At 43.3% G+C, this 25,000-nt stretch overlaps 1 protein-coding gene across 1 annotated transcript in view; it reads right to left on the bottom strand.

Annotated features, from left to right (window-relative positions):
* klhdc8b (kelch domain containing 8B) overlaps window positions 1–25,000 on the bottom strand; it is a 98,527-nt gene that overhangs the window by 9,331 nt on the left and 64,196 nt on the right. The window contains exon 4 of the mRNA XM_071927614.2: window positions 755–856. Coding sequence (XP_071783715.1) covers window positions 755–856 — 102 coding nt within the window. The remainder of the gene's footprint in view (window positions 1–754; window positions 857–25,000) is intronic.

Below are 25,000 nucleotides of genomic sequence, written 5' to 3'. Positions count from 1 at the left end.
AGATAGATAGATGGATAGATGGATAGATAGATAGATAGATAGATAGATAGATAGATAGATAGATACTGTAGATAGATGGATAGATGGATAGATAGATAGATAGATAGATAGATAGATAGATAGATAGATACTGTAGATAGATGGATAGATAGATAGATAGATAGATAGATAGATAGATAGATAGATACTGTAGATAGATAGATAGATAGATAGATAGATAGATAGATAGATAGATACTGTAGATAGATGGATAGATGGATAGATAGATAGATAGATAGATAGATAGATAGATAGATACTGTAGATAGATGGATAGATGGATAGATAGATAGATAGATAGTGTAGATAGATAGATAGATAGATGACAGATGGATAGATGGATAGATAGATAGATAGATAGATAGATAGATGATATCATAGTAGATCATAGAGCTCTACTTCTGTATTAGTAGTGAATTGAAATCTCAGAGGGAGTAACAACACATTTTAAGTACAAAGTGTACAAGCGTCATTGGTTTTAGTTACACAGTAACAGCATGTAAGAGCATTCCACATCATTACAGGTTGCATTGATCTCTCCCTGCTCTCGCTCTTGGCTGGATTTAAATCACGCTTCGCAGGGAGTGATATGAAACACAGCCTTCATGTCAAAATAAAATCTAGATTTGCATTTGTTCTCAGTTAAAATGTCCTATTCAATACGTGACTGAAATACATTTAAAAAAGAAAGAAAGAAAGAAAAGGCCAGTGCTGACCTAGACCGCCGGCAGCGATGACCCTTCCTCCCAGGCATCCTGCCACGAAGTCGGCCCTCTTCTCTCTCATCCTGGACGCTCGGGTGGGTTTGATCCAAATACCTGCAAGAGGTGAGAGGAGAGGAGGAGGAGAAATTGAGTAAGAAGAACGAACGCATCCGCATCAGCCGACTGAACCTGCTCATTGCCAAGGTGATTTGGATTAAAAAGAAGTTGGACAAATTCTGCTCTGTTAAATAGTATTGTCTGACTGTTCATTTTCAGTATTACATTTCATTTCATTTTAACATGTCTAATGGGTTATACATTGCAGGCATTATTAAATATAATTTAACTGGGAACTGGAATAGCTCAGCCAAACCTAAATTCGGCAGCACATCATTTTCTCCCAGAAAAGATTTTTTTTCCCTTTCCAGACTCCAAAATTGACAGTCGTTAGAAGAAAGCTGTGGCTTATTCACTACTTCATCATTTTTGGAAGACGAGACAAAGGGAGCAGGTGAACAATAGAATATGGGTACATCCATTTTGCTAGACTTTTCGACATCTTTGTCTGCACCGCCACTGGAGAACGCAAAAAGTTGGGAAACCTCAACTTCCGTCAGCAAGTTCTAGATTTAAGACGCTCTCCCATTAAAAACAATGAACGTCCGTTTTCCCATCTAACACACAGGAAAACAAAAAAAAGACACCTGTGTTCATTGCAATACGGATACTGCCTGTTTCCCCTACTCATTCAAGTTTACCAACAACACCGCCTATGACGGACAGTCTCACGCCTCCGTGATTCCCTCTTCTTCGCTCTCATTTTTCACGGTTCACCCGTCCCTCGATCCCCTCCGCTCTGCTCCTTTGCTACCGCTGCCGCCGCCTTTGTCTCAGTTCACCGCCTTGGTCAACAGCGGATGCTCTTTACAACCCGAATGAAGAGTGACTGTGGACAGTGAGGGCTGGAGGTCACCGCCATACAGACAGAGGGAGGGAGAGAGAGAGAGAGAGAGAAAGAGAGAGGAGGATGGAGATGAGAGAGGGAGGGCAGGATGGAGAGATGTGTATTTGACAACACAATACGGTTCGCCTCAGGTGTTCCCTTGCTCTGCTTCATCCTTCTCCTCCCTCTCTCTCTCTCTCTCTCTCTCTCTCTCGCTCTCTCTGTTTGGCTTGAAGCCCGCTATGCCACAGCGGATTACATTTCTATATTTGGGACAGTGCCGGTGCCGCATCCCCCTTCCCTCTGCCCTCCACCCCTCCGCCCCTCCTCGTCTCCTGCGCAAAAGAGCCTCAGCGAGGGAGATGAGTGGGCTGCTGGTTAAAGTGGCTCAGAGGGGCCACAGAGGGCTGGAAGAGAGGGCTGGACACCCGGAGAGGTACAGAGGGGTTAAGCGTGGCACTTCTGCACCGACACACAGGCACTTATAAAGGTGCATACACACAGGAGTACACATGCACACACAATGCACACAGGCATACACACGAATGCACACAAGTAAAAAGGTACAGCACTGTAGATACATACATGCACAGACACTGATGGGAGCTACGCTATGCTTTTCCACCTACACTTCCACACCAGTGTTTCCTTTACATTCTTCTAGCTGTTGAGGCAATTTGTGGGTGATGTGTGTGTGTGTGAGAGAGAGAGAAACACTGCTAGTAGTAGGAGTTCAGGTATCTCAGGGTCTCTTTCACTAGTAAGGGTAAAAGGGATCAGGGGATTGACCGCAGTGTCCTGCAGCGATGCGGCCGTCGTGTCGGACCGAGGCGGTGACGAGAGAGCTGAGCCTCAAAGCAAAGCTCTCTATTTGCCGGTCGACCTTCATTCCGACCCTCACCTACAGCCACGACCTCTGGGTAGGGAGCGAACAAATGAGATCGCGGATACAAAGCCCCAGGGTAAACCCAGGACTCATTGGAGGGACTACATCTCCCAGCATGCCTGAGAGCACCCGGGGATCCATCAGGAGAAGCTGGAGAAAGTTGCTTGGCTAAAGGAGGTCCGGCTTGAGCCCCTGACCGGGATAAGCGGCATGAAATTGGATGGACAGATGGATGAAAGAACAAATGAACAGTTGTTGGGAGCTAAGCGTCACCGGAGAGCATCTCTCGCCTAACAGAAAGGTATTTGTTTGTAAGTCTACTTCAACAGCAGCAGGAGTCTCCTGGCACTGTGGAAACAGATCGCCAATTACGAGCTTTGCCAAGACTGGACACAACAGAGGCAAGTTTAACAAGAGTGAAATCTAATTTAAAAAAAAAAAAAAAAGTTTCTTGTAGTTCAACAAAAACGCTGCCAAACTTGTAAGAGAGGTAGAGGCTATTTTACTCATATCCTCTGTGCCTTTACACTTGTGCATATTGCTGACACTTTCCTGTTTGCAATCATTTCCCGACTGCTGTTAAATTTGCTCTGCATCACTGCCCAAGGAAGGGAAAAGGCAAGATTCAATTTTGGTCGCAAATGACATTTTCTCATTTTTGTTAGTCAGCGTTAGGACGGAGGAGGATAAAGGGATGAAGAATAACCTCTCGCTAAGTCAAGAAATCACCGCCTTTTCAAAGATGTTCTGAAAGAATAATTAATAAACAAGATAGAAAGCTGGACAGCTAGATCGACAGACAGTCTGTCTTTGCGGGGCACATCAGTTACCCCTTCAGTTCCATAACGGGTGGAGCAGGAACCTCAGGGGAGCGCCGACTTAACGGGGGTTTTCAATCAGGACGTCTTCCCGGCCATCACGCTGAACGCAGAAACACAAACACTCCTGTCGCTAATTAATTTCCCTTTCAACTCTTATTCACACAGCTTAATGAAAGACTTGCGGAAGGAAGGCAAGAAAAACAAGAAAATGGAGAGGGTTAACGAGACAGTGCCCATGAGGGAAAGTTGGAAATAATGGGAGAGTGGAGGGGAGAGGAGAGGGAGAGAGATATTTTCGAAGCGAGATAACACAAATGTGCTCAGGGTTGCTGTATAGAGCCGGCTGCAGGGAGGTAATGGCGGAGCTGCTGAATGGTCGAAAGTAACGGCACACACACAACCACCGGCAGCTCACTAATAGATAAGCGGGTTGGAGCAGATTGGCTTTTTCGCAGCCCGGGAAAAAAGAGAAAAGGCCAGATAACATGCAAATATACTGGAGAGATACAGCAAGAGGGGAGGGAGGAGTTAAGTGTTCAAACGGGCTTTTCGCTTTTCCTGTTTTCGCCTCCTCCTCCTGTTGCCGTCTTCAGATAATTTGGCTGAAATTGCCGTGACGGTGTTTGTTGTGCGTCTCGGCCCAGTAGGGCGGCTATCTCCGCGTTCAGTTCAGCTTCTGCACTCGTTGTCTGATCGACTGATAGCTATGTGTGAGAAATGACTGTGTGTCTGTGGTGTGTGTGTGTGTGTGTGTGTGTGTGTGTCACCTATAGCTTTGAGACACTTTGAGGAGGGGGGAAAATGGGCAAGCAAGCAATAATTTACTTTGTCCAACGTTCTTGTTAATTTTGGACAGATCGACTGCTGGGGGCGCACGCACACACACACACACACACACACACACACACACACACACACACACACACTCGGATATTGTATGAGAGCTGGTGTGTTGAGTGACGTGTCGGGCAGATATCTGTCTGCTGGGCTCAGCTGGAGGAGAGGAGAGTGTGTTTATTTAAAGCCCAGAATCAATCCTCTTCCTTCTCCTCTTTCACTCTCTCACACACACACCGGCACTTCACTCTGCGCTCATCACCCTGCTCAATAAACCGGGCGCACACACTCAGACAGGCATATTGGCCACGGGCATGCACACACACACACACACACACACATGCAAGCATGCAGCAGATGCACATGCACACACAGACACAGATTAATAGATTTCTATATACATGCATGCAAGTAGATGCAGACATATAAATGCATACAAAAATTGTTTTACTTTCTCCCTCTCTCTCTGCCTCTCTCTCTCCACCACATACAAACACACACACACAGACACACACACACACACACTACATCTGCCCAGTGGGAGGACACAGCAATATTCCTCTACCCCCCCCCCCCCCCCCCCCCCCCCCATTTCCAAATGTCATCACAAGGTAGAAATGGGAAGAGATTGGTGAGGAAATGAGATGATAATGACAGCCGGGGCCTCTCTCGGGTCACATTCTGATAGCCAAAAAAATGTATTGAATATTTTAGGGCAGAGATCTAACAAATAAAGCAGAGAACAGCTCTGTGCGCTCACAACCTGCAAAGCAAGTCGAGAGAGCGGGAACCAGACGTCCATTTATTCCGTCTGATCAGAGAAGCGTTGGCCAACTTGAAGCTCGGTTGCTGCATTTCTTCGGCTGCTCAGAGTGCGAGAACAGAACTTTCAGCACCACGTGTACAGCCTCACCTCTGGATGTCTGAAAGTTCAATTATAAAAAATAACAAAAATCAAAACCATTTGAAATTAGTGCCACCTACTTATAAAACCATAATCTCTTTCTAACTTTATAAAGGGAAACTATTGAAGATAAACTTCATAATGGAATATTATTGAGGCTATTAGATGTACTTTGTCTTCACGCACCTCGAAAATCCCCTTTGTCAAAAAAGTACAAATCCGAGCCGAATTGAAAAATGATCCACATTATGAAAACGCAATTTCACATAATCTGGTTGACGACGCAGTACAATTTGATTAAGATATTACGCTACTTCACCCGCTGTCCCAGCGTCACTGAAAAACAGCCCGCAGAATGAAGAGCGATGATCTTAATATCGTCCCGGGTTGCGAAAATGAGGTTGATTACTGTCAGGAGCGCTTGTTTTGTTGGCCCTACACGCTCAGAGGAGTAACATCGAGGTCTACGGTGTGTAAGACGGGGCCGTGTCTTCCCCATATGGTCCGACGCATCTGCATCTGCTGGCTGACAACACTAATGACCGAGCCAAACGCTGCCTGCAACATGATGTAAATATGTGTAGGCTGCTGCTGAAATGCAGTCAGTCAGTCAGTCAAGCAGGCAGCAAGCCAGACAAAGTGAATTTCTCTAAACACATAAATGCATACAAGCTGTTGTTGAAGTGATGTGTACTGTAACAGGCTGTCAGACAAGCAGCCATTAAAACAGACTGCTGCAAGTTAGTATGATTTGGAAATAGTCATTCAGTTAGTCAGGCAGCCATCGGTGAACATAATGCAAATGATTGAATGCAGGTTCTTGTTCTTCTTCTATATATCTTTCCTGCCACTCTCCTTCTTTTTAATGCTGTGTTGGATTGCATGATATGTGGTGCTAAAAAAAGCTTTCAATAGTCTCTCTCTCTTCCTTTGTCTTCCCCCCTTCCTTCCTCTCTGACCGGGTTTTCTGCTGGATCTGCTGGTTCATGTGATGTGCGGTGCAACATAAAGCATTTAAAAAGTCTCTCTCCCTCTCCATGTCTGTGCAGTTTTTTTTCTTTCTGTCTGGTAGTGTGTGTTTATTATCGGATTTGCCTCCCAGATAGACACTAATCACATCCACTCACAGAGCCAGAAACACACCCACACACACACACACACACACACAAACATACAGCTGGAGGCCGCAGCTGCACTGCAGGTTTGATTAATAGCACTCTGTTATCGATTACAAGGATCAATGCACTAATCCGCATGTCTTATGAGGATAGAGGGGATGCGCAAAGCACTCTGGAAAAACAACACCCTGCAGAACTCAGAAAACTTCCTCTGTGTGTGTGTGTGTGTGTGTGTGTGTGTGTGTGTGTGTGTGTGTGTGTGTGTGAGTGCATGCATAGTAGGGTTGTGCGGAACTGAAACATTAAAAAATGCCCAAATTATTTTTCCTTATCATTGCTATTGCTATTGTAGAGATATTAAATCATTAAACTGGCTGTTTTACAATGACCTAGCAATAATAAAGAAGTTTAAAAACAGATCATTTGCTTTTAAAGCTGTATTTAACAGCAACCTTGATGTTATGTAGCCATAAACATACTTTCATAATCTCAACCATAAGCACAATTATAACGGCATGGACACTGCTTGGGGACAGTAAACAGTCAATTACTGAAAAACATTCTATGAAAAAATATATTTCCTCATTCTTACTCTGAATTACTCTGCTATGCAACTGGACACACTCACACACACACTCCAAACTGAGAGACACTGAATTTATGGACTTTCACTTTTTCCTTGTTTGGTGAAATTCAAGGACTCAAAACTGGCATGTTTAGGGGTAAGAAACGACATTGGTCAATTGTAGATATCAGAGAGATGTAATTTTTTACTTGATCTTGTCAAGTCAAGAAACCATGGTGAATCATTAATTTTCAAAAAGCTGCTATATATAACGCAAATAGCAATTAGGATGTAAAGTACTGATGCTAGGACTACTCAAATTTCTCCAAGTTGTATTTAGTGAAGACCTGTAGTGTGGAGCGATGGGGAGACACAACATCCTGCTGTACTGAACAGACTCAAAGGACAGAGAGTCTTCATCCACTTCCAGACTAACCAACTCCCACTCACAAAGTCCATCAGCACAGCAGGTCAAACCTGCCGGGACAAGAGAAAGTAAAAAAAACAGCCTCATCAGTGCTAAATTAGTAATCAAAATAATTAGAGTATTCCCAGAGTGAACAAAAAGTGTACAAACAAGCAGCTCTCTCTCTCTCTCTCGCTTGCTGCTCTGTGTGTGTGTGTGTGTGTGTGTGTGTGTGTAGGTGTGTGTGTGTGTGTGTGTGTGGTCTAAGAGACACAAGCAAACCCCGTCCCCTTCTCATCTGAGTTCATTGAGAAAAGCCAGTTCAAGTTGTTTTCAGTTGAATATGTTATATGTATTATTAAAACATCCCCAAAAAAATCAGAAGGAACAAATATGTGTTTAAAGCACATTATTTGCGCTTTGCCGAAAACGGTATTCGGATTCGGGAACAGTCTTAGTGCAGAGTGCAGAGTGAGTGTGTGTTGACACAAAGCTGCACGGTTAACAAGAGGAGAGACGCAGGCGAGTGAGCACCATCAGCACCATGGATAGCTCCACATGAGCAGAGAGGGTCAGGGAAGCAGCTGCGGAAGCTGATTCTGGATCAGGTAAACGAGGGTCGACGCTGCCACAGCTCAGCCCCACTGCAGCCCAGCAGACCGACCTGGACCAATCGATTACTGCGGCTAAGACTGATCCAGCAGGACCAAGACGGCAAGGGGCAAGATGCCTGGAGGACACGGGTGGGGCTGTCAGCCGGGTCTGCTAATGAGTCTCTGTCTTTAACCACATCATGGATCCTGACACTTCTCAACTAAAAACAAAAGTACAAATGTTCCCAAGGACGGTCATTCCTCTCGACTCTCTCCCTTATAAATTCTCTTTGCTCAGGTTGGCTGGCGAGAACAAGAAAGGTGTGAATGTGACAAGACAGTAAGAAGTAAGAACCATGCATGTCCCAGTAACCAGGTGCTGGACAGAATACAAAACACCCACGCGCCGAAAGCTGCTCCCAAAGTGCATAAATATATTAACCAGACTAAAACGAAAATGAAGAGCACTGACCTTGAAATGTCATGTCTAGGTGTTAAGAAATGTATTAACCTTGGGAGCAGCTTTTAGTATGTGGACTCTAACAAGACTTAACATGAGGAGAACTTTGGCAAGTGGTAAGAGGTAGGTTTAATACATTAATGAGCGCTTGAGAAGATGGAGCATTAGGGAGCTCTAATGAGGCTTTGCAGTTGTGTCATACAGTAAATCTCCCAGCACCCATGACTGGTGCCATCATGGAGGTCCACTGGAGAATTGGCTGGGCACAGATAATGGCTAAATATATAAATGGGCAAGATAATAACATTAAAAATGAAAGGGAAAAGTCTGATATGGTAGATTTGCTTCCAAATGTAGGTAACTGTGACATGGAGGTATTATAATCCAGAAAATCAATAGAAGCAATGTAAAATATGCACCTGTGATATATATAGCCTTCTAGATTAGTCAACTGCTGATGCTATAAGGTGATATAATTGAAAATAAATCATATGATTTCTGCTTGGAGAATATCATGTTTAGAGCCCTGGGTCTTTTTTCACAGAGAATCTCAAAGTGAGATATCTGATCTATTCTTACGTCGACTCCTTGGTGATCCTTTGAGACAGGCTTGTGATAAATTGAACTTGAACTTGATCTTCCTTATTTATATCAAAAGGAAAACTTTACACAGACCTAACCAACTTATTTTAGAGGTTTTATGAATATTGCCCTTTTATTCGTTTATATGCCAAGGCTAGTTATTGAGGGAGAGAGAAAAAGAGAGGGGGATATATGATTTTTAACCATGTCATGTTTTTAGCAAGCTGACATTATCTTGACACAATCAGATTTCAGCTCCCAGTCAAAAACAGCACAGAAATCAGCCATGTCTATTGAATTCTGTTGTGATGTCCGAGTCGTATGTTTAGAAATGCAATCAGCTGTTTACAGCTACTGTTGCCCAACAGCTGAGGACCTCCAATATGGCCGCCTGAGGGTGGTATCCCCCGACTGACAAGGCTACTGAACCAGGCCATGACACCAGGGAGGGTCAGAGATTCTCTGACAGAGAAACTGGTTATAATGCTCACTGCTTCCCTGCTCTGCCCTGTAGGCAGAACCATTGCCTTCCCCATTCATTCCCATATAATCCCTGTATGCTGTGGCATTTTGGTGTAATAGAGCTAAGGAGCGTCATTTGTAAAAGCTCTTTACACAGTTTTTCAGCTTACGACCACAGTGGGAAACTACTTCTTGAGTCTACAGGTAAATATCCATCAGACACATCAGACTGTATCACCAGGTTTTTAGATGAAACCTGCCACTGCCTAATTCCTCCTTTCTGTGATTTATGAAAAAACAAAAGTAATTTCTATCATTATCCTCTGTACCACATAAATGATTTTAAAGATTACTTTGGGGGCATTTTTGAGACAAGAGGGTGACATGACTGATTCAAGCCCAGGGCTTTGTGGGTACACTTTGACCAATTGTGCCACCAGAACACCCCCAAATGCTTTTAAATGATTTTTAATCATATTCTTTGAAGGTTTAAGGTTTAAGTCAAAGATTATATTTCTTAAATGAGGCCCCAGGTCTCCGAGAGTGCTCCGTTCCTTCATTATGAGAGTCTCACACATTGACTTCTACCTCTCATCTACCTGTCTCACACATCTATACAGCGTAGCATAGCGAGGGAGCGCAAAAGAGAAAGATATGATGAAGAGAAAATTATGTTGGATGGAAAGAACGGTGCAGAAACATAACAGCTACCAAACCGGCAAGAAGGATAGGAATTCCTGAAAAAAAGACAAAAATGCACCTGAAAAATCACATCTCTGGGTTTCTACCATTATAGTAGCGAGGAGGAGACAGAGAAGAGAGAGTGCAAACATGACAAAGGCAATGCAGAGAGAGAGACAGAGAGCGGTCTCCGGTTCTGAAGCTTTGACAGCACCTGACAGGTTTGGAACCATCACCCAGCACCTCTGCTGTCTCTCTCACAGGCGAGGAAGAGCATCACTGAATTGCACCATAATTATTCTGCAGACACTCCATTAACAGAGAGAGATGTAATTGGCGGGGGGCCGGACAAATTTATGCGATAGTCCAAGCTATCGTGGGATAATATCAGGTCTAACGCTGGCAGAATTACCAGTATGAAAATGACAGCTGCTGTTTTAAGGCCACCAAGGTCTGTAATGAGAAATAATGATAATATAAATCTGTCTGTTTCCCTCTTTTTTGTCATTCTCTTCCACTCTCTCCTCCCATACTCCACACAGTATATCTGACACATATATGCACACTCATTTCCCTGCCTGTCTTAATTGAGGTCAGTCACATACACACTCACTCTTCTACCTCTCACTCTGCCAGTCTCTCTGCCTTTCTGTCACCAGCTCACACACTCTCCCGCCTCACAGCGAGGCCGTCACAGTGTGGGTAAAGCCCGCTATCGGCTCAATTACTGTTGGAGCCAGCCGTCTGTGAAACTTAGCCCACGGGGGCCAGTTGAGACTGGGGTCCATGTCCATTAGCCTCTCAGTGTGTGTGTGTGTGTGTGTGTGTGTGTGTGTGTACAGGGGTGTGTTCGCACATGTGGGTGCATGTGAGATATGAGAAGCAGAGCATGAATGAGTAAGAGAGAAATCTCTACTTTTTCTAGGTGTGTGCCTATAATGTGTGTGTTTGTGTATGCCTGTAAGGTGTAGAGTGTGTGTGTGTCTGCATAAGGCAAGATTTTGCTTGCCTGCTCTTGCATGTGTGTTTGTGTGTCTGTGCATGAGGAAGAAATGAAAAAGTACCTATACTAAGCAATATTCCTATATGCTCACTTAATATGTAACCTTTGACCCATATTTACACATCAAGTGCCTAAAACTCAAGAATATTGAATCTGCTTCACCGTTATAAGATGAAACTCTTAAGTAACATCTTGTGTGTTTCTCACAGAACTGTGAGCCTGGAATGTGCAAATGCCCAAATCTCATAGATAACACTGACAACATAATAACTTCTTGTCTTCGAGAAGAAGGTGCTCACCTCTTATTACACATCTCCTTAAAGTGCTACAACTATAATTATCATTGGTTATATTTTTTGACCAATAGCTTTATTATCTTCTCTCTGTATTAACATAATCATGAATATTCAACACTATAAAACTCTGTGTAATCATCCAGATTTGGAGTTCCTTGGCTCCCGACCTGCAGATTGAATAAACCTGTCAAACTGCCACTCTCTCCTCCTGAGTTTTCCTCCACAATGTTAAAGCGACAGAGAACGGAGAAGTGTTTGCATGTATGTCTGGGTGTGTCTGCTATGTGTTCATGTTACAGAGATAGATTGGGCGAAAGGGAAAGAGAGCTATGTGGGATACAGCTACAGGGTCATAGAGGGAGCGAGAAGCTGAGAGTGACCACATTCCCTCTGACGGTGTTGGTCAAGCTAAGAAGAGACTGAAGGAAGATAGGTGGTCTGACGTAAAGAGCGCAGACACCTCAAGGACAAATCACTTCACTCTGACACGGTCATCTCAAGAGGAGAGGGAATTCTACTTAAAGGGAAATTGAGAGGGTGTGTGTTAAAGGCAATGGTATGTGTGTGTGTGTGTTGTTTTTCCTTTGTCTTTGAATGTGCGTGTTTAGGGCAGCGGGGCATGTGAAGTGTTTCTCAAACCTCTCAATGCAGCCGTGACCTCGTCTGACAGACGAGTCAATCTCTCTCTCTCTCTCTCTCTCTCTCTCTCTCTCTCCCTCTCTCTCTCTCTATTTCTGCTCTTTACTGCTCTCTCTTTTGCCTGGTAGTCTCATACTGGAACAAAGCTGATTCCAGTACATCTGAGAGCCCTGCGGTCGATAACTCAAGGTCGCTGTATGAATGAAGTATCACGCAGTTAAGGAAAATAATTTAAAAAAAGAATAAAAATCGGAGAAAAAGTCCTATGTAATGCGTGCAGGTATTTCTCTTTGTCAGCGGTTAAATGGATAGAGAGGAGGCATAGTGCTGCTGTCAGATGTAGAGTCAATGTTTCATGAAGTGAGAGGAAAAAATGCCTTATCTTTATTTGCACTTATATTAAAATGGGATTCATTGTGTTAGGGTCACAAAAGCTTTTCAGTGCTTAAAGGGCCATGTCAATCTACATTGTGGGTAATAAAAAAAAGAACGCCGCATAAATCATAGAAATGAGCTTTTCGTGCACCAACTGCAGTCGGTGGATTTTTAGGCTCAGCAGTCTGCTCCTTGTGTGATTTTCTGCCATCATGCTCGAGTGGAATAACACCTATTACAGATGTCAAGTCTTGATTAGGCTCCCTAACCGTCCAGAACTTGTATCTTGGGGTTTGTTGCATTGGTTGTTTGGTACGCGAGTTCAAACACACAGACACAGATTAAACATGCATAAGAAAACGAGGCGGAATTTGGATGGAAATAGGCATTTATAGGCTTGGGGGGAACACACAGCATTCACACCTGGCATTTCCTTACAATACATGGTCACAACAGTGTAGGCCTGGACCGATATTCGATAATGTTGAATATCACAATATTTTCTGTGGTATCGAATATTCCTGGAAATGGCAGGAATGAGCAAATTACACCAAATGGCCATTGTTTTTGCTTGAATAGTAAGATCCCTGTAATAATATTGTATATATTTTGGCGGGACAGCATTGTGATAAATTTTGGATATCGCCCAAGCCTACAATAGTGCATACATTTTTAACAGTGGAAAACAAACCCTTAACTCTGGTAGTGGCAGTGTTCTTCAAGCTACACAGGACATTTATTACTTCAAAGTACATTGTCTGTATTTCAACCTTTCATTGTAGGAATTAAGCTGGCGCTGTTATTCAGAGCGACTTACAAAGAGTGAGCACATGCATGTAGGTGGTACAGTGTTCCGTCGTTTGCTAATGGACGCTTCAACAGGATACACTGCATTGGCTGATGCAGGATTTGAACCTCTGACCTTTCAGTTACGGAGCGGTCTTGTCCACCACCACAGAACACGTGTACCGCCTGTGGTGCCACGTGTTTTCGTTTCTAGGCTCCTTGGCAAAAACACAGTGTTCTGCATAATGAATCTATTTTCTATTTTCCCCTTCCACTCTCCCGCTCAAAGCCTCACTCATCTCCTGCTGAGACACTCAGACACATTTGACCGCTGCTGGGAATCTCCATTGGAATACTAATGGGGGCAAGGATTCTGTCATGGCTTTGTGAGAAGGAACATTTCTCTCTCTGGACTTATTGTGCACCTAAAAGATCATCCTACACCCACTATTATCCTCTTAACATCAGGCACACACACACACACATGCACATGCACATATACAAACACATACACACACAGGCACACACACACACACACACACACACACACACACACACACACACACCGCCATTACCAGCACTCCCTAGGGTCTATTTAAAGGCTTCTTACGACAGCACATCCTCGTCGGTAATGGTTGGTACAGTAAGCCGCTCTTTTAATCACACGCAGATATGAAGCGGCTATGCTGTGTCGCAACATCCACATACTTAACGTAATTACAGTTGTCTATAGCAGCCGTCAGTGGGAAGACCGGCTAATTATGCACGAACACAATTAGCATAAAGCGAATGATACGCAAATGTTAATTTGTGTGCTGATATGCCTCCAGAGCCTGTTTGCCGCTGTGCCGCGCGTTGAATCAAGCATGTGGGAGGGAAAAAAATCATCATGATGGACCCCCCTCTACCCCCCCACCCCACCCCACCAACAATTACCTGGAAAGCCACTTTCGGAAATGAAACCCATTATCGCCATCGATAGAGAGAGACAGAGCGAATGCGGTTGAAAGTGTGAGGCAGAGATTGAAAGAGGTAAACAAAAGAGCGACATCAAATTTGAACAGGTTGTTTTTCTTTGGCATTTCGCAATCCAAACTCCTCTCCTCATCAGCAGCCGCTCCTAATGATTTATACTAACAAACGCTGTGCTGATTATTCTGTAATCGTCTGCTAATCAGTGTAGACATGCATGGGGAGCAGATACATGGAGAATGAGATATAAATAATCACAGTGGGTAGTAGAACGGTTCATGAAAAAGACAGTTTAGATTTAAGGGTTACTGTAGATTTGCCTTCCTAGTCAGTAAATGAGGAGAATAGAGTAGAACCTCAAATGTCTTTTTAAATCACCTCTTAAGATGTATTTCTACAGATGTGCTGTTATGTAATGATGTTTTTCTTTCCACTATTATTTGTTTGTTTTTCCTGCTCTCCTCTTTGTTTCTTGTGTAACCTTAATCTGTCTCGTTTGATTGTGAAGCACTTTGCAAACTTGTAAAGTGCCAAACAAATTAATTATAACTCTATTAAAAATGACTATTATTACTATGAAGTTATTACTATCCAAGCTTGCTGGACAATTGAATGGCCATAATGAAATATGTGGCAATGTGAACATACTGTAGATTCTATTAAAGCTGCACTAGGAAACTTTGCATGTTGTCAGCTCCAAATGGCAGTGAGAGGCAACTGTTTGAAAACTGTTTTAACTTCAATACCGGCTGGATTTTTACATCAAAACCTTGCCTGGTGCAGCTTTAATCGAGTGCAGTTGTTTCATTTTCCTTCCTGATGACTGAAGAGCCAATGGGGGTGCTTTTGAGATGTTTCAACGTATTTTACTCATCTAAGCATCTCACTGGTTCAAACAAAATCATTTCCCAATGGGTTCAGATCAGCAAAGTTTTGAAGTAATCAAGTGAATTCTTAGCGGCAGGCTTGGTTTTATGTGGACCCATAAAGCTGTCCCTTAACAACTGTTGAGTTTGGTAATGAAGGAAAGAAGAGAATGTCTTTCATTTGAAATTTGGGGTTGACGGAGGGAAGAGATGAAATTTTCCGCTCTGCTTTTTATCTTTTTTTCACACTGTAAATAATTGGAGGCAAAACTTGTCTTCCGCTTTCCTCAGTGGAAGTTAGGAGGAGAATTGTTCTGACACAAAGGACCAAGATCTTAGAAACAAAAAGCTGCTTCTAGCAGGGCTGGGCATAACCCATTTTCAAATCAATACATTAAAAATATGAATTACTCTTTATTTATTCATGAGTGTGTATTGATTCGCATTTATCAATAGATTGCATGTGGAACAAAGTCTTCAATACTTGAATTTTGAGGAAAAACGCCTTCCCGAATTGACTGAAATAAACGTGATTTGAACCTAGACTTGGTCTCTAGAGGAGAATCTCCACAGTGTTGTGTGTTTTTTTGCGATCGGCTATTTCTGGCCTGCCCCTGATTCTTGGGATTGGTGCTTGGATCATGACCTGCAAAAATGTGAGTAGGTGTACACCAAAGGGAAGTGAGTGTGAAAGATGGGCGGCCAGAGAGGAAAGCGGTTAAGAAGAGGTTGTGAAAGAGACCGATGAGACGGGAGCGAGAGAAGGAGGCGAGAGTGTAAAAAGTGAGAGGCCAGGGGAGTAGGATGAGGTGTGAGGGAGAGGAGGAGGAGGAGGAGGAGAGGACAAGGACGCTAAAAGCTGAAAGGAAAAGGCAACGGGTTAGGCTGAGGACACACTAGAAGACTTTTAAAGTCCTAACGCATTGCTTCACACACATTTTCTCAGTTGTAAATCTGCTCACACTAGGCGATTAACAATATAACAGCTTACCCTGCTGACTCCTGATGCATCACTGATGTCAAGGCTTGTAATCTCGCGGGAACTCGCACGATCCCGCGTGAATCAATATGTATTAATATGCACATTAAAGAGTAACTAAACCCCAAACCCAAATATTTGGTGAAGCTTGACACCTAATGGTGAAAACTGAACTGGCCTTCTGTTATTGGCTGATCTTTGGTGCCAGGTGATGTCACCACTCGTTGTGCTCTATAGAGGGTGACATCACCTGGCACCAAAGATCAGCCAATAGCAGAAGGCCAGTTCAGTACCTTACTTGGGTTTGGGGTTTAGTTACTCTTTAATGCAACAAACATAAAGATACACTAAAAAAAGTAGAGCTGGAGGTGAGTAGGCTTCATCAGAGAGAAGGTAACGGTAGTTAGGCTAGTAACTTAGATTCACTGCAGGACAGGAGTTCCCATGTTATTATCCCTGCATTATTATCACTGCTTATTATCATTAATCTAACTTTTTAACATAACTCTTCTGCCTCACCTCTCTGTAAACTGGCCTCTCATTGGCTATTGGTGGTCCCCACTCTTGGAATGAATTTGTGATCCCCACACACTTCAGGACCCGTCCAGACATCGAGTTGTAAATATCAAACATGTTTGATATGATCGGGGCGGCTCAGATCAGTCTGCAAGACGATCAGGGTCTTTAAGATTGAATCTGTAAACTCCTCACACTGCCAGATAATCTTGGCTGGCCATCGGACCCGAACAAGTCTCACATCAGTTCCTCTGCCGATTGTCAGGACGGCCAAACATGGTGTTAATCGGCTCGATAATCCTCTAGTCTGTGCCCAGTCTTAGAGCTTTTATGTACGTATATGAAGAAAGAAAGAAAGAAAGAAAGAAAGAAAGAAAGAAAGAAAGAAAGAAACGTATAGGTAGATAGATAAGAACAAGATGAAAAAAGATGGAGTGTGTGGGTTGACATAACGTTCCCAGTACAAGAAATCTGTTGGCAGATCAAAGCCCTGCCTCCCAAACCCCTTAGGAGGGGTGCGCTTGATTGACACCCCGTCTCCGGGAAGCAGGTTCGCAGGCAGGTGGAGTTAAGACTTTATCGCCCGTGTGAACTCTAAAATCCATAACTTTTTCGGAGAAGTTTCGTCTCAGTGACCCCGCCTGACTTTCAAGCTTTCAGACAGAAAATATCAAATCAACCCGGCGACCTGACACTCCTAGTTCAGATGAGAAAGATGTGGACTGGATATCATTAAGCCGGATAGAGTTGTGTGGTGTAACCGCAGACATTCAGTCTGCGATTAGCGCAGTCACAAAAAGAGAGAGAGGTGGAGTGAAAGAAAAGAAGAGCACATACAACCCATTTAATTCACTACAAAACCAATCTGCACTTAAGGGCATTTGGAGAAAAAAAGAGGAGTTCAATATATAATAGTACAAAGTGTACACAAAAAATGTTACTTACAGCCTATTATTGTGTAGTTATACTTTCTCACTGCTTAATACACAAGTTAAATTCACTCCAATGTGCCCATGCACTTTTCCATTGCTAGATTGCAACTAATGAAGACGCAGCAGCTGGATTTTGGAAGAAGTCATTTCCAAAATGTATCCCTTTTAAATAGGCTTAGGCAAAATCCAAAATTTTATATTCCGGGGGCTATATTTGATATCGCAGAATCGCGGATATCGCGGTCTTCGCGAAATATTGCAATATTCAGGATATAAGCCCAAGCCTACTTTTAATCACATTACCTGAAATTCATCATTCATTATCTCAGTAAAAGTGTAATCATTTTACATTTAAATTTTAGCCATTGATTCTCTCATCCAGGGCAATTTATGAGTGCAACAGTAGTATAAGCTTCAATTCCTTGATCACAGAAGTTATAAGCAACCAATTCTATACTATAATACTGATTATATTCCTGTCACCACAGAATGAACATGTAAGTGCTAGGAAAAGATATAAAATAAGAATTAAGGAGAGAAATAGAAGGGATATTTATAGCAGTTATAGTGGGCAGAGGAGAGGGAATATGATGGAGGGATTTGATTTGTTACCTACAAACCTTTATGTGTTTATTTTGTGTTATCATGTAATTTTTGGACAAATCTGCATTTTTCTCCCACGTTTTACATCACTTTTTCCTTTTATCTTTCTCTCTGTCTATCTCTCCAGGCCTGTGTGGACTGAGCAGATGTGCGCACAGCAATAGAATTAGAGGCTGAGCGTTCACACTGAGCAGAGGGTCAATTAGCTCGGTCCCCTTTCTCAGCACAGCGACTGGACACCGCTGCTCTCGGCCCTCGGCTGAGCAGCGGGGCCAAGTGGGGCTCACGAGCACCAGAGCCAATTCCAAAAATTCAGCTTCCTTATCTCAAACTTCAGCTGAATAGCCTCTGTAGGTAATGAGATACAATAGAACTCACAAAAATGTATACTGAGCTGGAGAAAAAAAACATATTGAGGGGTGGAAATATTGAGTAAATCCCACACAACCAAAACAGCGGTGGCTCTCTCGTTATTTTCTCATTCTGTTTTCATTTTTCCGGTGAAACCATGTCATAATCTCAGATGTGATGAAACACAGAGGCTGGACTGAGTGCGGAATCAGTATGCATGAGGCTGGTATATTACCTCCAGCCTAAAAATACACCTCATACATGTTCTCACCCACTCACAGTCACATGCGCAGCCAGTCACATGTGGAAGCACGCAAGCACACGTCAAACACACACACACTGCCCACATCGTACACATCAGACATCTGTAACATCCGTCATGCCTTGGTCTTGTGTACATACACACACACACACACACACACACACAGTGCACAACTGTCAGTACTGTAGAGCAGTAAACCGCCACATATGTTCAAGCAGATGTGGGTGTAATTGGAAGACATTGCCTATATACAATCACCAAAACATTACCTAGAACTCCTTTCAGTAACAGTTTCTATGAAATTATAGACAGCCTTTCTCTCTTATTGATCCATCTCCGTGTTTGCTTTTTGCTTTTACTCTTGATTTTATGTTTTTTTGTGTTTATTTCATCCTTTGTAAAGCACCTTGCCGCTATAAAACACTAAGCCTGTCCAGTTTACTGAGAAGTGTTTTTTTAGCCTATTCATTGATCTTTCTACCCATCCTTGAAGAGCACCTCAATTTTTACCCTCAACTCCACTCACACTCTTTCTTTGATCCAATGTAGCACTTAACTTGTATTTCTCGTCATCAATCAAATGCTTTGTAGCTATATTTTGGAAACTGCTATACAAATAAAAATTACAGTTACCTCAATCTCTAAAAAGATTGAAACACCCCTCACCTGATGCTTCAACTGCAATGCAACTGTTTTTCAGATGGTGCCTTTTTTTTTCTTTTCTGCTTATCCTTATAGGAGGCGTTACTGGGATTGCTGGGGTGGGGGCGGGTGAAGTAACCCATGGGTTCAAAGGTTAAACGTTCCAGGGTTTTCCATTTCAAATCTATTTAAAATAGACGCTTTAATGGGTTATACACTTCACCAAAATAATTATGCATGTTTTAATAGACCATTTTGTGTAAAAGGGCTTCACAAAAGTGTGTACATAGTTTTTTATAGACCATAGTTTTTTATAGACCAAAAATATGTTCTCTTAACTTATATATTGTTTACAATTTGCTATCCCGTACACCAGTGTTCAGAGAAAATCCAAAGTATCCGACATCCAATAATCAGCGGGGTCGACGGCCACTAGGGGCGCTAATCCATTACTGTCTGTCAAAACATCCTCCATTGGAATGACTGACTCCCAGTCTCATCAAACCAACAGAGCGTGAAAATGTGAACGCAGCCTTATTCAGGTTAAACTGTTTACATGAACCTTTGATACCCTGCGACTGAGTCTCCCTGTCACCATGAATAAACCAGTTAACAGAATATTCCTGTCTACCTGCGGTTTTCCACCCACAGACGGAACGGCCCGCCAGCTAAAAAAGTATGAAAAGGTTCGGCTGCAGCTCCTCTCTTTCACTGAGCAGCAGGTTACTTCTAATGCAGGGGAAAGAAATGACGATCCCAATAATAGTAAGTACTTGCCGCCACATCAGAATGGACCCATAATGTCATGCGAGGTTATGCAGACAGCGAAAACCCAAAAATGAAAGCAGGCAGATGTTTCCATGGCAATTTAATATCGGAGTAAGCCAGGCATCTTAACCGGGTTTCTCATAATCAGAGCATGAGCTCAGTTGTGACATTTACAGCTGTCGACCCAAAGCCAGGTTACTCAAGTAGCAGGTTAAGTAGGGAATTCTGCTCTCTCTCTGTCTCAGTCTTAAAATCTAAAGAGATATCATTCTGTCTGTCTCTCTCTCTCTCACACACACACACATAGCAATCAAGCTCTTTCAAACTGCGGTGAATACCAGAACGTGGATTTAACCCTGCATGCCGTTCTGCTTTTCAGCCGCTCTGAATGATGATGTGGGAACATTTAAATGCAAATCGCCTTGATTAAGACATTTTGGTGACTGTAAAAAAAACAAAAAAAGCGAACAGGTTACAACTCGCTCGGTATTGGCCAAGGCCCAGTGGGTTATAGCTTCAATAAAAGAGCACAATCACACAACAGCTCTCTCTCTCGCTCCTTCGTTCCCCCTCTTGAGAAATAGAAAGGAAATTCAACGAAAGGTTCACACGACTCTCCGCAACCCGCTGAATCGTGACGGCCGTAGCCGACTTTTATCTAAATCCACCTGAATATTGCTTTTTTTTCTCTCTCTCGCCCTCTCACGTTCTCCCTCTCTGTCACTTCTCCTCTATTCACTCGCTCTATCTGCAATCTCCACTTCTGAGGGTCCTGCGTCGACACAGGAGGGGGGGGCCCGGCGCTGCGTGGCGTCCGGCGCCTCGGGAGCAGACTGAATATCAATACGTCGCTGTTGTTGCTCTCGCTCGCCTCTCTCTCTCTCTTTCTCCGCTCCCGTGATCTATTATCTCTGCGTGCCAATCACAGCGCCACCGCCACCGAGCCCGTTTACCCCGCCCACCCCCCCACCCCATCCCTCCACCCCATCCCTCCACCCCTCCGCCCCCCACCCCTCCGGTACGCCGGCAGACGCACTGAAAGGAACGGAAATGAGAGAGGGAGCGGAGGAGATAAAACACAAACCACAAAATCCCAGGCAGAAACACAGATAGAGGACAAGGCGCCGGGCACGCATCGGCAAATTAGACACAAAGCGGGAACACACACATACACACACACACACACACACACAAGGCAGGCAGACATGCCCGGTGACAAACACACACACGCATTCACAATCACCCACACACACACACACACACACAGAGTCGGTAAAAGCTGAAAATGCAAGCACACACACAGCTAGAACAGGCATGACAACTAGAACACACACACGTATGAAAGGCCATGTCGGACTCAATTCAAGCACACACACACACACACACACACACATACACACACACACATGAAACACTGCATGCATGTAAAATATTTGCATCGATACATCTTTGTTTCTTCACAGCTTCTCATACACACTTATGCATATCACATTTATCCTTGTGACCTCTGCAATCTGCACACACACACACATACACACACACACATACAAACCACACACAGGCGCTGCTCTTTTCACTCCGATAGCTTTCAAGTCTAAGCCCAGATAGTTGAGAATAAGCTCATATCGTTCAAAGCCGAGCAAATGAAACCTGAGAGGGAGGATTCAGAGAAGCAAGGGAGTAAATAAAATGTCTTCTATCACAGGCTGGCAGGCACAGGCTGGCGTGAAAGGACGCATTGTTAATATGGATGGATGGTGGATAGATTCCCTTTTTACACACACACACACGCCACACATATTTTACGCTCACAGAGGGGGATTGTTTCACAGTGAGCAACTGCACAATCCTCACAGTTCCCATCTGCAAAGATCTGCTCACACACGCACACGCACACACACACACACACACACACACACAGAACCTGGATTCGGAGGTAGCTGCCTTGTGTCTCTTTGAGGTTTAATCCATTAATCCATCGATGAGAAGGTGAATCATCCAGAGTTCAGCTGTAGAATATCTAATCGCCCGCCTTCACTTGGCTCCACCATAGCCGGAAGACACACCAGTGTTAGTGTGTGTGTGTGTGTGTGTGTTAGTGTGCGTGTGTGTATGTGTGAAAATTGGTCACTTGTGAGGGCTAATTGTCAGAAGAGGGCTATTTTTGGAGTTAGAGTGTGTTGTATGTATGCATCTGTGTACATGTACATCTCTCTGTCTCTCTCTCTCTCCCTCCCCCTCCCTCTCTCTCTTTCTCTCTCTCTCTACTCCTCTATAGGGGCTCAGTGTTTCTCTGGCTCTCCAGGCGTTGTGGGTCATGACCAGAGTTAGCTCTCTCTCTGTTTTCCTTGCTTTTGCTCCGTTTTTTCTCCAAGTCCCAACTTTGTTTTCTTTTGTCTCTGCAAGTCTTCAAGTCTTTCACTCAAGCTGAATCCCTTTATAACTCATTACACCGAGCTTGCTATGTTGATGCTCCTCTTTGCTATGCCTGCCCCCCTCTCTCTCTCTCTCTCTCTCTCTCTCTCAATCTTGCTCTCCCTCTTTGTCTTCCTGACCTCTTTTACTCATACTTTGTTGTTCTTGTTTCTTGTGTCTTCCTTTTCCCCCTTTTCCCTTCATATCTCAGGATTTCTGATGTTTTCTTGGACGCCCTCTGCTTCCCACCAAGGTCTTTCCCCCTCCTCTCTCTCTCTATCTCTCTCTCTCTCCCTCTCTCTCTCTCCCTCTCTCTCCCTCTCTATCTATGCATCTATCTATAAGACTTTATGAATCATTGTAGTTTCAATAGTGGTATTTTCAGCCAATCACATTTTAATTGCTTCTAGGCATGTCTTTGCCTGACTGTACATACAGTTGAATTTGTCAGTTGGGAGAGCATGTTGCCTTTGAGAGACTGAATATGGATTCCATCTATGAAGCTGAAAAATACACTGAGACAATGTGTCAGTCAGATAGGTTACAGCAGACAGCCACTGTTCGGCAAGTGGAAATGTTCTCCGCTTTGATTTCTGCAAAGGAAGCCTTGAGTAGGCTGAGCCGAAGTGCACCCATCATGCACACTTCACACTTCTGCACACTCACCTTGAAGTGTGCATACTGCTGCATGCCCACACATTACTATTAATGTGTGTAGGCCATTTCTAAATTTATCTGCTCTTATTTGTATCATATAAGGACTGGTACTTTAAAAACTCTAATAAAATCAGGTTGTTTTATAGGTTTATGGCTTTCCTTCACTTAATTGTTTTTTTTATATTCTACTACTTCTGTTTTAATGGCTTTGCTCACTGTTAAAGCTAATTGAACTAAAGTGGTGTTTTAATAGGGGCTGTAAAAAATATATTATTTTGTCAAAATTATTCAGTCTGCCCAATATTTCAGGGTAAGAAACACTTCAGGTGAAAATCATAGAAGGCTCTTGACATTTTACCTTGCTAATGAAAATAAATGGCAGAGGAAAGGGATCGGGGTGCCAGGTGTGAGGCCCATAAGAGCCAGACACAAGTGATGAGGATAATATTACACCAGTCCTTAATTTAAGAGTAAGATTACTGCAGGATGAAACATGCTACGATGTGTGAAATGAGATGAAACCGAGCTTGAAGAGAGGTCAGAGAGTGAGACTAAACCTCATTCCCCTTGCTCTGGATGGCTGGTAGGCGATTGAGGCCTAAAGGTTAGAAAAGCAGGCTTGGGGGGGAAAATGAATGAGTGATGCTTAATTTACAGTACCGCACCCTAATGCATTCCCATCTGCGTCTCCTGCACACACCAGTCATTTCTAGTACTGCACCCTATGATTGCATCTGCGTGCATAGAGCATGTACTGCTTTTTGTCCCCTTTCTGTTTTTTTTTTGTTTTTTTTTCCACTTTCTGGTGCATTCTACAGTATTGGACTGCAGAGTTCATGTTTTCATTTTTTTTTGTAATCGCTGTAAGATGGTTCATAGGGATGCGGGTACTAGCAGAGTAGTTCATCTTGGATAAGTTGTATAAAGTGCCAGAACAGACATGAGGTATATCACCCCTGTAACAAGCCAATGAGTGTATCTGCAGCGTCTGTGGCCCCTGGCACATAGTTACTGGAAATGGTACCACCCTGTTCAGCTCTGCCCCCACATTTACCGTTCAAGTATGAATCAACTATCCTTGAAGTACGCTTGACCAAGCCCCCTACAGATCCTGTACAGCAGCTGAGTAAAAGTCTGTGATCACTCTGGGCTTCCTACTGAGACTGTTTGAATTTTCTCCCGAGCAACTCCTCCTACAGCCACTGCTATAAATAAGAATGTTGTTAAGCAGCCAACTTGCCAAGTAAAATAAGGGTTAAACCATAATTTTCCCTTATTTTTGTAACTTAAAATCCATAGCAACAACGGGGGATACAATTCCCCTTATTCTGCCTTTCAAATCACCCCCTCCCCCTCCACACCCCCGCTAAAGATCAGTGTCTTGTACTTGTTATTGACAAAACCTAATTATAGCCTACTATATAATGGAGGCACACTCTGTTCTGTTTGTACTCCTCCATGGCGCTTATAAAATGGGATTTGGAGAAGAAGTTGTGCGGCTTTGGTTATTTGTGTTAAAGTGGCAAACTAATATAGGCCAACTAAAGCTTATCATAGTCTAAATCATTCTGTTCTCAAGGTAAATATTCATTCTGTTCTGGCTCATGCTCTTCCATGGAGCTGCCAAATTGTAGCCTTAAAGTAAAACGTATGAATAAGGTATTACGGTCAAAATTTCTGATGGTTTTACAGCTGCTGAGGGCATTTTCAAACCTCTAATCTGTTCGCTTTGTCCAAATCAGTAGATGAGTTATTACTCACATTGTATTTATGCATTGGTTGGGTTATGTTTCTCATGGCAAAGTTTCAAGGGAGCCATAATTTTGCAACAAAAGCCACAGCTGCTTCCTGTAGTTCGGTCGGATCACGGTCGGATCATGTTTTCCCTCCAAATAAAGTGCTCCAGGGTTTGGAATCATATGAGAAACCAACTTTATA

This window comes from Centroberyx gerrardi, chromosome 14 (assembly GCF_048128805.1).
Source record: "Centroberyx gerrardi isolate f3 chromosome 14, fCenGer3.hap1.cur.20231027, whole genome shotgun sequence".
NCBI lineage: Eukaryota > Metazoa > Chordata > Actinopteri > Beryciformes > Berycidae > Centroberyx > Centroberyx gerrardi.
This window is presented reverse-complemented; position numbering and strand designations above follow the sequence as displayed.